Source organism: Tiliqua scincoides, chromosome 15, assembly GCF_035046505.1.
Source record: "Tiliqua scincoides isolate rTilSci1 chromosome 15, rTilSci1.hap2, whole genome shotgun sequence".
Classification (NCBI taxonomy): domain Eukaryota; kingdom Metazoa; phylum Chordata; class Lepidosauria; order Squamata; family Scincidae; genus Tiliqua; species Tiliqua scincoides.
Genome location: NC_089835.1, coordinates 996,543 through 1,013,098, shown reverse-complemented (window position 1 = coordinate 1,013,098; position 16,556 = coordinate 996,543). Strand labels below are relative to the sequence as shown.

The 16,556-nt window shown below is 45.6% G+C and overlaps 1 protein-coding gene across 1 annotated transcript in view; it reads left to right on the top strand.

Annotated features, from left to right (window-relative positions):
• The window catches only part of TOP6BL (TOP6B like initiator of meiotic double strand breaks), a 32,309-nt gene extending 16,394 nt beyond the window's left edge, over positions 1-15,915 (top strand). The window contains exons 6-14 of the mRNA XM_066610378.1: positions 515-570; positions 3,540-3,611; positions 5,556-5,724; positions 6,101-6,260; positions 8,588-8,725; positions 10,977-11,098; positions 11,274-11,384; positions 11,779-11,877; positions 15,862-15,915. Of these exons, the coding sequence (XP_066466475.1) occupies positions 515-570; positions 3,540-3,611; positions 5,556-5,724; positions 6,101-6,260; positions 8,588-8,725; positions 10,977-11,098; positions 11,274-11,384; positions 11,779-11,877; positions 15,862-15,915 (981 nt within the window). The remainder of the gene's footprint in view (positions 1-514; positions 571-3,539; positions 3,612-5,555; positions 5,725-6,100; positions 6,261-8,587; positions 8,726-10,976; positions 11,099-11,273; positions 11,385-11,778; positions 11,878-15,861) is intronic.
• Positions 15,916-16,556: the final 641 nt, after the last annotated feature.

Genomic DNA, 16,556 nt, shown 5'->3' with positions numbered 1-16,556 from the left:
TAACATGAAACAAATGACTGCCTCTGGTGTCTCATCATTGTAGAATGGCACTTTGCACATTCTCAGAGGCACCATTTTCCCAGCCATCTTGCCAATCAGAAAAAATGTGTTGCTTGTGCTTTCAGATTAAATTCTGTGGGAAATTGGCAGGGTTGCATCACTGCTAATTCAGGGGGTGGGGTGGTGTGGTTCTGGGACTCGGCGAACCGCCTCTTGCATAAGGCAAATCACACCAATAGTGCATTGTCAGTCCACATGGGACAGGCAGCACTTCAATTTCAGCCCAGAACAGAGAAATTGCCACAAATCTGTTGCAAAAAAGATGACAGTAGAGTATCTTCTGACACTGGTATGCACTGGCAACGGTATTGTCTGAGCTCTCCCACAAATTGAATGAATGAAAGACACAGATTCTGGACTACTGAGCTGGTCTCTTTCTCTTCTCACCCAGCTCCCTCTCCTTTGCCCCTGGCCTGCTGTTTGGAGTCTAATTCTCTCTTGCTCTGCTTTGCAGATCACATTTCATTACTGTGTAAAAGCAAAGGGCTCAATTGCTGCCAAGACCTATAGGTGAGTAAGCGCTTCATCCACAAAGTTACAGTGACAGCTGTGAAAGATTTACAAGGCTCAGTTGTTCTGCCAGTTGACAGGAAGAGATAACCGTCATGGCCTGCTTCAAACCTACCCCTTGCTCACCACCCCCAAAGAACACAATTCCTGTCTTGGGGGGGGGGGCAGGGAGCTGAGACATGTCTTTCTGCATAGGTTTGCCAGTCACTTAAAACAGCTGCTATCCATGGCTGAGTTCACCGTTACTTGATTCAATAGAATCATTGTTTGATATGATTGAAAACCTTGTTACTAAGAGAGGATCAACTCTGAATATTGCCACAGTGTATCCCTAAACTGTGGGATTTTCTTCTCATACGAACAGTTTCTTCAGTTTGACAGCCGTGTGTTAAGGCACTAAATGCTCTATATCTTCTCCACTATTCTCACTGAGAGTGAGGAAGGAGTAGGGGTGTAAACTCCCCTTTAAAGTGTACATACCCCTGCTCCTGAGCTGTGTGTGAATGTCTTGAGCATTTGCTCCCTCTTCCCAGGATGCTTCGATCCACCACAGATAAAATCTGGGATTTCCCTAGTGTTTCACTGAATGTAAACCACCTGGGGTAGCGTTTTTTACTTCTGTTTTAAAGAACAGGACAATAGCATGCTTTCAAATAATGCTTACAGATGTTCCATCCTCACTTATCAGCATGTGAAAGCTGCCTTGATTTGTATCTAAGCTTAGAATCTACTTTTAAATTACTACACCTTATTTCACATTTTTTCCAGTTACCTTGAGATTTCAGACATGTTCTGTCTTTCATCAACATGTTCAAACTGCCAAAAGTATATCTTCTCTTTGCTGTCTTTCGTTGCTGCTCAAAAAGGCATTTGACACTGATGCTTTGCATGCTATATTAAATATTTCAGAGCCAACATACTTACAGGTTTCTTCCTTCTGCCTGAATGAAGGAGAGAGTGTAGGTGTCTCTCTCTCAGTAGGCCTGCAGAGTTGTCCGTGTGAGCCTTGCTGTCAGTTTCTACTTGGAGAGGTTACTAAGAACAAAGGATGTCCTGTTCTCCCTTCTCTTGCTTCAGAAAGGGACTGAAGCCCAACTGGCCTGAATGGGTTGGTAATGAATTGACAGTTTGGCCCAAGGGAGCCTGTCCCATTTAAAGGGCTTTAATGCTGTAATCCTATGCATCATTACCTGGGAACAAGCCCCATTGAACATGGTGGGTCTTACTTCTGAGTGAACCTATTAGGATTGATCTATCTGTCTTGTATCTCAATCTCATATTTTAAGGCGTGGGGACAATTGATGTTCAGCCTCTCTTCCTCTTAAACTGGCAGAGTCAGTTTCTTATAATCCTTGCTTCAAAATTAGGATTTAGGGCCCAATCCTATCCAACTTTCCACTGCTGGTGCAGCCACAATGCAGCCCTGAGGCAAGGGAACAAATGTTCCTTTACCTTGAGGAGGCCTCCATGACTGCCTCCCTACGGCAGGATGCATCACACACCCCATTGGTATGGCTGCATTGGTGCTACAAAGTTGGATAGGATTGGGCCCTGCATCCTTTTCCTGCTCTTGTTAGGTTTCAGCAGACCCTGCAAGTTGCTGGAGACTTGAAGTTGTCCTTCAAACAGCTGGAGACTAGCTGGCTAGTGGGAATGGGCAGGAAACATCTGCTTCTTTTTCTTGTTAAATTTGTGGGCAAGCTTTTCCCCACAAATCTCTGCCTGTGTCTAAACCTATATTGACCAATGCACTGAGAACAACACATGGAGAGGATGACAACTAAAAGTATTGTTGAACAACCTTCAGGATAACCAGGGCCAGATACAAAGGACAACAGGTTGAAGATCAATTTTTGATTTTCGGTTTTGTATATTAATAATTAGCATTTGTAGAACACTTTTTGAGTGTGCAAAGTATGTCACAAGGATGATTTGGATTGTTATTCTTATAACAAACCTGTATTTTTATTTTAAAAGATATACATATATTCCATCTCATTCCAAAGATTCAGGGTCCAATCTTACCCAAATTTTCAGTGCTGATGCAGCTGTGCTAACAGGGCATGTGCTGCATTCTGCTGTGGGGAGGCAGTCACAGAGGCCTCCTCAAGATAAGGGAACTTTTGTTCCCTTACTTTGGGGCTGCATTGGTGCTTGAAAGTTGGATAGGATTGGGCCCTCAGGTGGCTAGCAATTGCATTTAAAAACACAAAATAAAGACAACAAAATTCAGAAAACCAGTAACAAAATACTGTCAAGAAGAATAAAAAATAGTACCACAACTCCTGAGAGACAAACCTAGTCAAAATCAAACAGGAAAGCCAGGGAGGACAAAAATGGCACCTAAAGGAAACAAGGGGTATAGCACGCCTCCTGAAGGAGCACTTTCCAGCAGGAGAGACTTACTTCCAAGAATCCTGTCCTGCATCCCCACCAGACAAGTGAGGAATGAGCAAGAGAGCCACCCCTCCATCTCATTGCATGGGTAGATTCATATGGGGGAAGGCAGCCAATTACCTTCCCATCTCAAGCAACCCTACCACCTGTGGATACATGTACATCTCATGCAACATCCTCTCCAGCAAAATTTTTCCCCTACTTTAATCATTTTCCTTACTAAGCAGGGAAACAGATTTATAGAATGCTTCTTTAAGGTTATAAGGTTATTACACATAGAAGTACCTTGATGCTTTATGCCAGATTAGCTCCTCTCTTAAGGTACCTAGTTCTCTTTCCCACTTCTTGCATATACAACTTGCATCAACAACTGGCTTAGTTTCTAACTGTGAACATATTCTGTGCATTTCTGTTAAGAGTGTGAGCAGCAGAAACTGAAAATTGCTAATGCAAACGGCTAGGAAAAGGTGTGCGGGGGGATTTTTGATTTTCATTGATGTTCTCTTTTACAATGAAGGATAGCAAATGTAGAGACTGCTTAAACCTGCCCTCCTTCTGACTTCTACTCCTAGCACAGAGAAGAGAGACAGCACCTGCTTGCCAGATGGGACAAAACTGCTCAATGATGGAAGTCATTTTGTAAGGTGAGGAATCACAGGAGATTTATAGGTGCTGAGTGAACAGTTGTGGGTGTATGTTAACCCTTACAGACAGAAAATGAGATGGGTAAAGAGGAGCTCAGGGAAACCAGCACAATTTGCTATTCTGCTGCCCATTCAGCCAGTGTAGAGATTCTTTACAATCTGTTTTGGTTTTCACCCCCACCTTGCTGCTTCTCCCTACCTCCAAATAGTTTATGAGCAAATTAAAAAGCACTGGCCCCAATACAGATCCTTCTTTCTTCTCCCGGACTCTGCTTCTTGCTCTGTAACCAATCCATAGAATGACCTTCCCTCTTATCCCATGACTGCTGAGTTTACTCAAGAGCCTTTGGTGTGGCACATTGTCAAAAAAGAAAAGAAAAGGTTAGCCAGGCTGTTTTATCAAAATACAGCCAAAGGGCAATGGGAAGCAGATTAATTAAATAACGGGGGCTATGCAAAAGCATTACCGTAGGTAACTTTGGTAAATTGCAGGCAAGTCTGAGGTTAGGAATGAATGCCAGGCATTGGGGGAGGGGGTAAGCAGCATGTCAGGGTGGAGGAATTTGTGTGCCAGAACACTTCCTTCATCCCCTTAATCTTCCGATCACAAAGCCCTGCTTATATGCTTGAAAAAGTATTGGGCTGAGGTGGTTTTTGGAAGGGGTTTTTAGGACACCTCTGGAGTCATAAGCAGCTTATGTTGCCACCTTGTGGACATGGGAGCTGAGATTGGTTGTGTGGGAGAGAAAGTGCTGTGGTACTTACCTTAGGCGGGGTTAACAGGGCAATTGCCTAGTCCAGGGGTGTCAAACATAAGGCCTGGGGGCTGGATGCGACCCATGGAAGCTTTTTATCCGGCCCTCAGGCTCTCAGCTGCTGAGCAGTGCTGAGGTGTTACTGCTGAAAGCACAGCTCACTTGAAAATTGAGCTTTCCCATATCTTGAACATGATCAAGATATGTGTATTTTCTCTTCTGTCATTTGCAACTAATGAGTTCCCAAGTGAGAAAAAGTGCTTATTTTTGGTCATGAACTGTTTAATGCAGTGTTTCTCAAACTGTGGGTCAGGACCCACTAGATGGGTTGCAAGTCAATTTCAGGTGGGTCCCCATTCATTTCAATATTTTATTTTTCATATATTAATCTTGATGCTCCCATGGTATGTGACTGCATTTGGGGACATGTTACAGACCTGTACTTTTAACATGCTACTATGCATATTCTTTTAACAATAATAGTCAATGGGGCTTACTCCTGGGTAAGTGTGGATAGGATTGCAGCCTAGGATTGTTCAAAATTTTCCCGCCTGATGATGTCACTTCTGGCCATGACATCACTTAGGGTGGGTCCTGACAGATTCTTATTCTAAAAAGTGGGTCCCAGTGCTAAATGTGTGAGAACCACTGGTTTAATGACATCAATTCCTGCCTAGTGACATCACTTTCGGCCCTCCGCAGGCATCATGAATGCTATTCAGTCCTCTGTATGAAATGAGTTTGACACCCCTGGCCTAGTCACTGCATGTAACATATGAAATAGACTGTCCACCAAAACAGGCCTGTGAATGCACAAGATTCCAAAAAATGGGGACCTAAAATTCTCCCTCCTTTCTGTCCCTAACAAAGCATGCAAATGCAATACAATCTATGTAAATATGCAGACCTTGTACAAATTAAAATCCAGTGCAAAATCTGACTTTCTGGTTTGCAAAATTTTGAATTTATTTAGCATAGGAGTTAAGCCCTACAGAGTGAGAGGGGGAATCTGCAAGTATCTTGAGACCTCCAAATCACTGCATTAATGCAGAAGTTAATAGATGAATCTCTGATGCAGCCTGAAAATGAGATTGACCAGCCAGTGACCACTCTGAGCTTCCTCTTACTATTCCTTCGATCCTCTTTTATTTCTTACCCTTGCTGTCCTTTCTTCTGTGGGTATGACCAGGAAAGCAGTCTGGTCTTGTGACAAAATCCACCCCGTGACTGGTGACCCAGTAAATCTCTTCATACCGGACAAAGTTGCTGAAAGAGGCTTCAGTGGACAACTGAGACTCACGCCCGTCGCGTCCCTGTGTCCCTGCCAGAAACTGTTCCCTAACCAGCCAACGAGGATTGCAGCTGCCTCTGTATCCTTTGCTGTGACCAGGAGAGAGCCTGGGATGAGCTGAACTGGGGCTCACACATTTTACTCAGAGTTTAAAGAACAAGAATAAAGTTTATAGCCCATCTGTTTAACAGCCATCATGGTGTATAGTCACTGTAAGTCTGAATTTCTGAAAGAAGCCTGGCATAAAATGTGAGCTCACAGCAGATTTGTCAGCCACAGTGTGGGCACAGCTTCCTCCCAGCTTCACAACTGAACAACAACAACATCCATACATGCCAGCAAATGAAATACTGGTTCAGGAATCAATCTTGCCCCTTCTCCCTGTTTCCACCAGGCTGCTTGGCCTTTCTGTTCTGTTTGCCTTCAAGTGATCTTCTCCTTAGCCAGCAATATATATATTTGTCTATGACCCAGCAGGCCTGCCCATAGTGTTCCCCACGAAGGAGGCATCATGTTCTTTTTTTGAAGATCCTTCACATTTAGCATTGTGGGAGAGATATGGGTACCAGGCAACACTGAATTCTGATCCATATTGGGAAGAAGGTAAATGTGATATGACACCTGTCAACCACATGGTGACTTTCTTTGAGCTGCCCTGTATGCAAGTGGAAAAGCTACATTAGGATGAGTTATCTGTGCACTTTTCCGGGACTGTCTCCTGAGTAGCTGGAAGCAGAAAGATTTATGTATCATATCTTCTCTGAATACAAAGGGCTGTCCTATTCTTTTCTCACTTATCACGATGAGGACTCTGTAAGTTAAGTATAACTGAAAGTGTAAGTGGTTCACCAAAAAAGGAATTTGAAGCCAGGTTACCTGCACCCAAACCCATATTGCTGGCCAATCCATGAGGCTGAAATGGTCACATCATGTAGTGGATTTGTGGTGGGGGAACCTACCCACCTCCTCAAACCCTCCTTTGTGGCTCCTCCTACACCCTGCATTTGAAAAGAACAGGACAGGAAAAGGAGATGGGTGGGCTAGAATGACTCCAACTCTTTTGCTAACCATTGTCCTCTCCTCTACACTTCCTTTTCCAGTCTGTTGCTTTCAAATCCAGGTCGTAGGAGGAAAGGCGATGGCTCCCATCTTGCCGGGAGAGAGGCGAAGAATTTGGCGTGCTGCCTCAGGTTTTGGGAGCTCTTGGACTAGCCCTGCAAACCCATCTCAGGTCCAAATCCTATTCAACTTTCCAGTGCTGATGCAGCTGCAGTGCAGTCCAAAGACAAGGGAACAAACATTCATTCATTCATTCATTCATTCATTCATTCATTCATTCATTCATTTTATTTTGGAGATTTATATCCCGCCTTTCTATTCAATTAAGAACACTCAAGGCAGCTCACAATTAAGAACAAATTAAAAACATAAAATAAAAAGTGCCATGCCCCCTGGTGTCAGCAAAAGGCCTCCCTAAATAAAAAGGTCTTAAGCCCCCGCCAAAAGGACTCTAAAGAGGGAGCTGTTCTCAATTCCAGGCGCAGGGAGTTCCACAAATGGGGAGCCACCACCGAGAAGGCCCTCTTTCTTGCTGCCATCCCCCTCACCTCCGCTAGTGGCTGCACAGTCAGAAAGGACCCCACTGATGACCTTAGAGGACTGTTTGGATTGTATGGAAGAGATTGTCTCTGTAACTGTATGGAAGATATTACCTTGAGATTGTCTCTTTACTGCCCCTTCAATGCAGGATGCGGCACACGCCCTGTTGGCACAACTGCATCAGTGCTGGAGAATTGGATAGGATTGACCCCTCATTGCACCTACTGTGTCACACTAGCTTATAGTCACAAAACATCAGAAAGCATCCCAGCTGCTAGATCAGTAGGTCCAATTTAAATATATTGCTGAGTGTATAACAAAAAATTACCCAGTTGCACATCTGCTATGTTCCCTTATCTGCTATGTATGCAGTGTTAAGCTACAATTGTATAAACCCCATTGAATACAGTGGGGATTTCTTATGAGTAAACATGTATAGGATTGTGCTGTTAATGAGTCAGTGTGGTGGAATGCCTGTCCAGGGTCCTTTAGGGTAAGAATCCATTTTTTTTATTGCTATGCAATACTGCTACTTATCCTTAGCAATTTGCCTAGAGTGGGCTACCGATTTAAGCAAATGAATTCTGTGCTTGCACTATCCAAATAGGCACCCTGAAATAAGTGCATTGGTGGAACTGTCTCTCAATCTTGGTTATTTTGTGAAAACTTACAAAGGCATCTTCAGATCTGCCCTGATGTATAGCATGGGCATTTTCTAAATTTTTGGTTTAAGTTAAAGCTGTAAATGGCTTGGGGCCATGGTATCTTATGGGCTGCTTTCTTCTGTATGAAGCAACCCGAACTTTAAGGTCTTCAGCTGGGTTGGTGCTCCAGGTCCAGGTTTGTTGGAAGTAAACCTGGTGGTGACTAGGACAAGTAGTTGTTTCCATGGTGATTCCTAGACTATGGAACTCCTTGCTCCTGGAAGCACACAGTGTGTCCTCTCTGTTGAAGGCTTGTGAAAACCTTGTTACTTAGACAGGTTTTTAATTGTTGACTGAGTGGTTTGTTTTCATTGTCGTATTTTGTGCTGCTGTCAGATATTGTGTGTTTTTATAGTAGTTGGATTATTTGGTGGTATATAAATAAAAACAATTAGTCTTATATAATGTAAAAAAATAGGTGTGTGTGCATGAGAATAAATAAGAACAATTAGTTTTATATAATATGTAAAAAAATAGGTGTGTGTGCATGAGTGGGGACTTCATTCTCCATCAGACAGTTTATTTGATGGAAAGAAACACCTCTGACAAAATATCACCCAGTTTCTTAGCTCATCCCTGTCTTTTGTTATCTAAACGAAATGCCATGTGGTGTCTTCTATTTCCCAGGTACAGCAAAACCTGATGCCAGATACAGGCTTCACGCCAGCCACAAACACAACCCAGATGCTCAGGAACAGACGTTGCTGCTTTTTCTCTTCCTTGGCTACTCTGATCCATTTCAGGACCAGCCAGGCTACAGTTTCTGTACAGTTTCTCTCTCTCTCTCTGTACATTATTATAAATTGTTATATTCAATTTTCATCAAGGCTGAGGGCCATATTTAATGTAGAGCACAAACTCTATGTGCATGTGATTTTTAGTACACATGCTGGGGCCGCGCAGGGCATATAGAAGTCTTTTGTTAAAACGAAAACAGGTATTTGTGCATTCAGAGCCCAGGGAGCCTGAGCCCAAAAGGTCGTGTGAGTTGGCAGTGCCGTGAGCTCTGAACATGTTTCTGCTGTAGAAGAGATAACTGTCTGTGAAGGGTTGTAGGTCCTGCTTGGAGGCACCTATTTTGTGTCATTACACAGGTTATCTACAATTTATTTTTGTTCTAAGTGTCCTTTTTGTGTAATGTTTAAAGGTCTTCAAAAAGAATGAACAGGGAGACATAGGGCCCAATCCTATCCAGTTTTCCAAGCCTGGTTTAGCACACCAATGGGGTGTGCACTGCATCCTAAAGTGGGGAAGCAGAGACCACCTCAAGGTATGGGAATATTCAATTCCTTACCTTGGGGTTGCATTTCAGTTGCACCAGTGCTGGAAAGTTGGTCAGGACTGGGCCCATACTTCTCCCACTTGAATGTCTCTGCTTCGGGGAATTAACTGAGTTGAGAGAGGAACAAGACATTCTCTTGTTGTGTTTTTCTCTCTTTTTAAAAGTTTTTCCTGCTTTCAGGTTGCAACAGACTGAGGTTGGTCCCTATCACATATCCCAGATCAGGGATGTCCAAACATTTTGGCAGGAGGGCCACATCATCTCTCTGACCATGTATTGGGGGCCAGGAAAAAAAGAATTAATTTACATTTCCAATTTGAATAAATATACTTAAATTTACATAAATGAGTATATTAGAGATGGAACTTATATGAATGAATGAAGGTCTTGCAGTAACTCAAGGCCAGCCTTTCCTTCACTGCCACGGCTATATCACAGATGTGAAACAGCAAGTAGTGGAGGGAGTCCTCATTCCACAGCTCAGGTGAGAGGTCGAACATTCACCCTCATGCTGAGAGCAGTTGTGTCGGGCCATCATGGACTCCAGCAAGTCTCCAGAGAGCCAGGCTCATTGGAGACTGGGGACTCCCTGTGGGCTGGATTGGGAATCCTCGAGGGCTTCAAATGGCCCCTGGGCCAGGGTTTGGGCACCCCTGTTCCAGATCATGCACCAGGGAGTGCTGAACTTTGGAGTACCAACAAGCCTGGGGCCTCTGTGCATTGACAGGCTTCACAGTAGTGGGACAGGGAAGTTCCTCCCCTTTCTGATCTGGCAAGGGACAATACTCCCAAGTGACAGAGGTCCTACTGCCCAGGAACATCTCCTGGCCACTGGGATGGGGTGGTGAGGGAGGAGAAAGGGTCCAGGCACTTAGGCCCACAGGCCAATAGGACAGAGGTCATGCCTTCTATGACAGTGTTTCTCAACCAGTGGTACTAGTCTCACTGGTGGTAGTTGAGGTGGAGTCCAGTGGTACTTGTGAGACCCCCAAAACCCTACCACCTGGCAGCGAGACCAGCAGTGCAATGTGGCAAGCAGGAGTAGGAGGCTTGGCTTGGCAGAGCTTCAGAGTGCACTTTTTGCATGCTTGAAAAAGCCGTCCTGTATGCCCTGAGCCTCTTTACTGGTGTTTGTCACTTTGTGTCTGACCTCCCAATCTGGAAGGAACTGGCAATATCATCTTCGCCAGTTACTTCCAGTGGTACTTCCAATAGATGGACCATTAGAAGTGGTACAGTGGGGAACAAAGGTTGAGAAATGCTGTTCTAGGAGCATCTGGCCATATTGGCCTTGGAAGGGGGAGGAACAAGGAAATGCCCTTGTAGACATTTCTTCCCCCGGGGGCCTTGGAGGGTTCCCAGAAGAATCTCACTGGATGCTGTGGCCTGTGTTGTTACAGTGACTCAAGTTTTTCAAGTTGTGGTGAGCCCTGCCTCAGCCAATGAAGAGATGGAGTGGTTCAGCCAGGATCGGAGGGGGGGGCTCCTGCCATGTGCCCCGGTAACCCTATTCTCTGAAGCAGTTCCTTCACCTTACCTACTTTCTGCCATTTATCCTATAGATAAGGCAAAACTGCAAGTGCTCTATTTTATTAAGATATATCTTGCAGTGGGTTTTGACACACATCTCTTGCCCTCACTCTTCCATTTGGTCTTTGCAGCTTAATAATTTTGGACTCCCTGCTCTTTTCCTGGATTTAACCTTTTGGCATATCCACTCCTTGTGTTGTGCAGGGGACCAGCGAATGATTCTGGCCAATCTCTACCCTATTCTCCAGTGCAGCGAGCAGGCTGTGAAAGGCGCCATCCACACAGTGGTCAATCAGATCCTGGAGCAGCACAGCAGAGAGGCACAGGTGAGATCTGAATTGTTAGGGTCAGGAGAGCAACAATTCAAATTAAGTTCTGCTCTGGAGATTTATGTGATGCCTGGTCCTGCATCACATAAGAAGTGTCCGTAAGAAGCAGTGGGGGTGGGATTTTGCCTTGTGAGGCATCCAGATACCAGGAAATGCTCTTGGATCTTCACAGGAACAGGAGAAACTGGCACACTCTTTGCCCATCATGGTAGATGCCATTTCCAGCATAGTTTCCAGCAGTACCAACAGCGAATTCAGAGGGAGGTGCCTCCAGAGTTTACAGGTGATTTTTCATTACAGATATTGTCATATTTGAGGCACTGGGTTGGTGGCCTATAAATGAAGGTATTAGTATAAGTGTAGCAAGGTTTTCTAAACCAATTTCTTGAACTAGCTCACGAACTAGTGAACTAGCGCTAGAGATAGGTGCTACAACACTCAGAATGCAAAACTATACTGGTGGGAAGGGGGGACGACCAGTCAGATGAGGCCCAGTCGCTCATTAGAGGCACAGGAGCAAACTGAATGAGGCAAGCTTCCAAAGGACTCCTTTTCTTGCAGTGGTCACCTTCAGTGTCCTCCCACATGTTCAGTTTTCTCACTGAAAGGGTATGAAAGGGGGGGCAAAGGCCCATGTCTGCCTTTGCTAGGGCATAATACGTACAATTTGTCTGTAGGTTGCTGATACCCAGGAGCTCCAGGTAACAGTCAAGGAGACCATCAGCAAAGTCGCTCTCAAGCGATGGAGAGCCAGCAGTGTGTGTGACATCAGAAAGGTAAGAGTCTCTCTCTCCCTAAGCACTCTTGGCGCCTGCCCTAGGGTCCTTGTGTCACCTTCATCTGCCTTCTGCTTAGCGATCTGAGTTGGAAAGTCCATATTTCCCCCCTGAATTTATTTATCCTAATGATATCCTCAGAGCTCCACACAGCCCATTCTATAGTCAAATGTCTTTAGCTGTGTTGATGTGTGGTGCCCTTGTGGTCTGGGAGACCAGACTCAGTCCCAGCTCAGTCTTGGGCTTATGGGGTGATCTTGGCCAGTTAATGTGTTCAGCCTCATATTCTCCTCCCACCAAAGAGATATGGTAAAGTCCTGACTGGCTTCAAGGGATTGTTGTGGAGATAGATGAGATGCAGCCTTGTTACTCTCTGAAATCTTTGTCAGGTCAGGCCTAACTAAAGGCTTTTACAAGAAACCAATTGTAAAATTGTTTCTGTTAATTGTTACTGTTAGTCTAGACCAGCAACAATAGGCTAGACCAGCATTTCTCAATGTTTGTCCCCTGCTGTACCACTTTGTACCTATTGGAAGTACCACCAGAAGTAACTGACAATGATGTCATCGCCAGTTACTTCCAGATTGAGAGGCCAAACACTGGCAAGAGGCTCAGGGAGGATGGGAGGGCTTTTTTGAGTGTGCAAAAAGCACACACTGCAGCTCTGTCTGCCGAACCTCCTACCACTGTTTGTTACATTGTGTTGCTGGTCTCAATACCAGGTGGCAGGGGTCTGGGGGGGTCCCACAAGTGCCACTGGGTACCACCTCAAGTACCACCAGTGGTACAAGTACTCCTGGTTGAGAAATGCTGGCCTAGGTCTGATGAGTTTTAACACTATTGAAGATCTGATGTAATTTGGGTCTCTTTCTTTTCTGTAGCCATTGCCTAAAAAGGATGAGGCAGAGCAGCTAAGCACAAACTGTGCCTTAAGCCCTGTTGACCAGAAGCCATCATGCTCCTTTATCAGTTCTGCAGATTTGGGCCAAGGAAACAAAGACAGCTGTAGAGAAGGTGTGTGTGTGTGTGTGTGTGTGTGTGTGTGTGTGTGTGTGAGAGAGAGAGAGAGAGAGAGAGAGAGAGAGAGATCTGGAAATGTTATAGGGATGAGATTTTTTTAGATTGTAAGCCCTTTGTGGACAGGTAACTATTTCTTTAGCTATGTAGACAGCTTTGTGAACTATCATTTTGTTGAATAGTGGTATATAAATATGCTTAATAATAATTAATAATAAGGAGCTGAGTCTCCAGCAATTTGCCTCCTCTGTCACATTTTTTCTTGTGAGGCCTTATTTGGAATATTCACACCCCACCTTTTGAGCCAAAGCTCCTTCCAGTAGCTTGCTATCGGTTGAATATGATGATAACTTAATGTGCATTCACAGAACTATCAGACTACTGTACTGCCCTCAGGCTGATGGCAAAGCATACTTCAGGTCTGCAGTCCCCAAGCACCTGACAGTGAGAGGAAGGCTCACCTGGCAAGTGAGAGCTTCTTCTGGTCAAAGATGGGAGCAGGGAGCCAGGATGGTGTTCCCTTTGCAGGGGTATTAGTCCTGGGATGGAGGAGAGCAGTCTCCCAGAGGTCTGTAGTCCTCCTGCCCACTGCAGAGGGAGCTTCCTTTTAGCTCTACAGTTCCTGTGGGCAAGCCCTTTAGCCTCCAAGCCTCAGTGCCTCTCCAACATTGTCCCGAGTGATTTGCAGTTTTTCCCCAAGAGATGAAATCCATCCTAATTTCATGTACACAACACTCAACACCCAGCTGGTATTTGCAATGCTGAAGAATAAAATGTCTTCAGGTTCCTTTGGACATAGAGAGGAGCAAAGACAGGTATTAACTGCCTGCTTCCTCACCCTTTCTGAATTCCACACAGCTTGATCTGGATTCTCTGGGCTCACAATTAATCCTGCAAACACCCCAACAGCAGATCGTTCCTTACATTGGATCCCAAGGCATGGTGAAGGCCAAGGACTGGGGTTGGTTGTGTGCCTCTACGAATCTTGGAAGCAGAATATGCTTGACAGGGGCCAGGGCATTCATCCTTCAGGGGGCAGCTCAGCATAGGCCAAGATGCATCATGTGACTATTACTTCGGTTTTCAGCAGGGGGCACTATTGGGTTACAATCAGTAGTTCTCAAACTGTTAGCTGTGGCTTGTGGAAAAACCCACCGCCCTTTATAATGTAGCCCTAACGGGGAGCTGCAGCCAATGGCCGAGTAGGTAAAGGGAGTCACCTGACAAAAACGTTTGGGAACCACTGGGTTACAATGTAATTTAAAGAATTATTTGGTTAAACACAGGACAATGCTGGTTGGTGGTCCCCATTTGTTAAATCTTAGCTAATGTTTGGATTTATTAGTTCCCAAAGTGGCCAATGATCCTAACATCATACAAACACCACAGAAGAGCAAGAAAAGATTTAAAGCGACAACAGCCATGGAAATGGCAGCAGAAAGCAAATGAGTCCCTCAAACTCCCAAAGCCTGAATGGAAAAGAACATCTAGATTTAAACTGTTTCCTAGCTCTCCAATCCAAAATGTATTAGGACCAAGCAGAACAGCAGGTGTTTCAGTCCTATAGGATTCTTCATCATTCTCCCCTTCTTTTGCTTCCTGTATAGCCTATTGAAGACTCTGATCGAGCTTGTAAGCCTGCTATCTGATATTCTGCTCCTGTTTGATCCTAGTAAAGACACGGCCCCACTGTGGGTTGTGGGTTTTTCTTTTAATACACTAATATGGCCACTAACAGATTTTATGTTTCCTAAATTATGCTATACAGAGCAGACAAGGGTAGGTCTCACACAGAAGAGAGAGGATCTGCTACTAAATGATGCCAATCTGGTCTCAAAAAGCAAAGCAATCCAAAGCAGGGCTTCGCCAGATGATCTTAGTGAAAAAGCTGCTGATATGGGGTCACAGGAGAATTCTGAGGGAAGTATGTGGTTGTTGCCTGATAGGCTCACTGGTTGACCTGAGCCTGGGCGCTGTTTGAACGTTCTTGTGGTTGCAAGTTCATGGAGCAAGGAAACTGTCTTTGAGTGGGTGGGGCATCATGCTGTGGAAGCCACTTTCTGGTTTTATGTTCTGCAGGACTTTTGCCTGACAGATCAGACTGCGACAAGATGAGAACCAAGAAGAAGAGGCCAGCAATCAAGGAGCTCTCTGTGGAAGATTCCAGGCACCCAAGTGTCTTTGGGGAAGCCACAAGAAAAAGAAGTGGCCTTTTCGCAAATCAGGACACATCTCTGAGCTCTTCCTTTTCATGGCCTTCCCAAATCAGGCCTGCTGCCTACCTAGATACTGATGGAGAGACCTCCGTGGAGAACAGAGCTGGGGCTATTGAGCATCTGTGGCAGGTTTGTCAAGAAACATTCCTCTGTAATGCAGTGACCCTTCCCAGCTCAAGTGAGTAGGCAGTGAGACCACCAATGAAGGGATCAGCAGCCACAGACCCCCAGCACATTGTGTGACCTTCCCTGCCCCAAACCTCACCATCTGCAAACAGGGCCCAAGAACTGGCTCAGAAGAGATGCTGCATCCATGGATGCGCAGAGAGGCCCTGCCACCTGTCCAAAATGTGGCCAGCACCAGTGGGAGCATGTTCACCGACTCAGCCCTGGGGCATGTAAAGTACAAACGGTGCCATTGAGCATGTGCAGAGTGCATTTCCCTCTTCACAGCCTCTCCCTGGGGTTAGGGGACGTCTGTCAGCCCATCTGTTTCTTGAGCCATCTCGTCTTGCAGTTTAGAAGTGGGATCTTGCAAGGGCACCCTTGTGCCTTTTACAGGAGTTTGACCCACACTGATACAACGGTGGGAAACGCTTCACCTGCACCCCTGGCTCCAGCCCTCAGCTTGTAGTGCTGAGCCCTGGGGGGCCCTGCCCTGGCAAGGCTTGGAGCCCCTGGGTTCAGTCTTGGCAGCAAAGCTGCCAACCAGCCTCCTGCTCTGCTTGAGCGCTGTTGCTTTGTCTTGCAGGATGACGATTTTTGGAACCAGGAGGTCTCCAACCTGTCCCAGTGGACATCCTGAAAGAGCCCCAACATGCAGACCAAACAGGACCACTTGTGTGTTTCAAAACGTTCATGTTGATCAAATAAAATGAGGAAGAAAGATGTGTGCTGGGCCTGCGTCCTTTTTGACAACAAAGAAGGGTGGGAGCGCGTCACCTCCTGTAGGCCAGGCTGCCCCCTGGCCAGTCACAAGACAACCTGGTCCATTCCCCCATTTGTCTAAGGCAGTGATTTTCAACGTTTTTCTTCTCACAGCACACTGACAAGGTACTAAGATTGTCAAGGCACATCATCAGTTTTTAGATAAGGCACACCATACTGTTGGTGGGGGGCTCACATCCCCCAATGGCCCAACTAAGAAATGATCCTTCCCCTAACTCCTGAAGTGAGGCCAAGATGGGATGCTTCTGGAGTGCACAGAATCTAGATCTACTTCCGAGCACAGAGCTGGAGCCAGGGCTCCAAGTGCAGTGAGCTGAAAGCCTCACGCTGTTGACCAGGGAACGAGCCCAAAAGAGAGAGTTGCTCCAGATGTGGGCTGGCGCAATTGCGCTTCTCTGCCTCTGCTGCTATGTTATGGAGGTGTTAGTGAGAGGAGACTCATTTGGCATACACCCTTGTGGCAGAAGGACTTGGGCCACCCTGGCAGGCAAGAGAAAG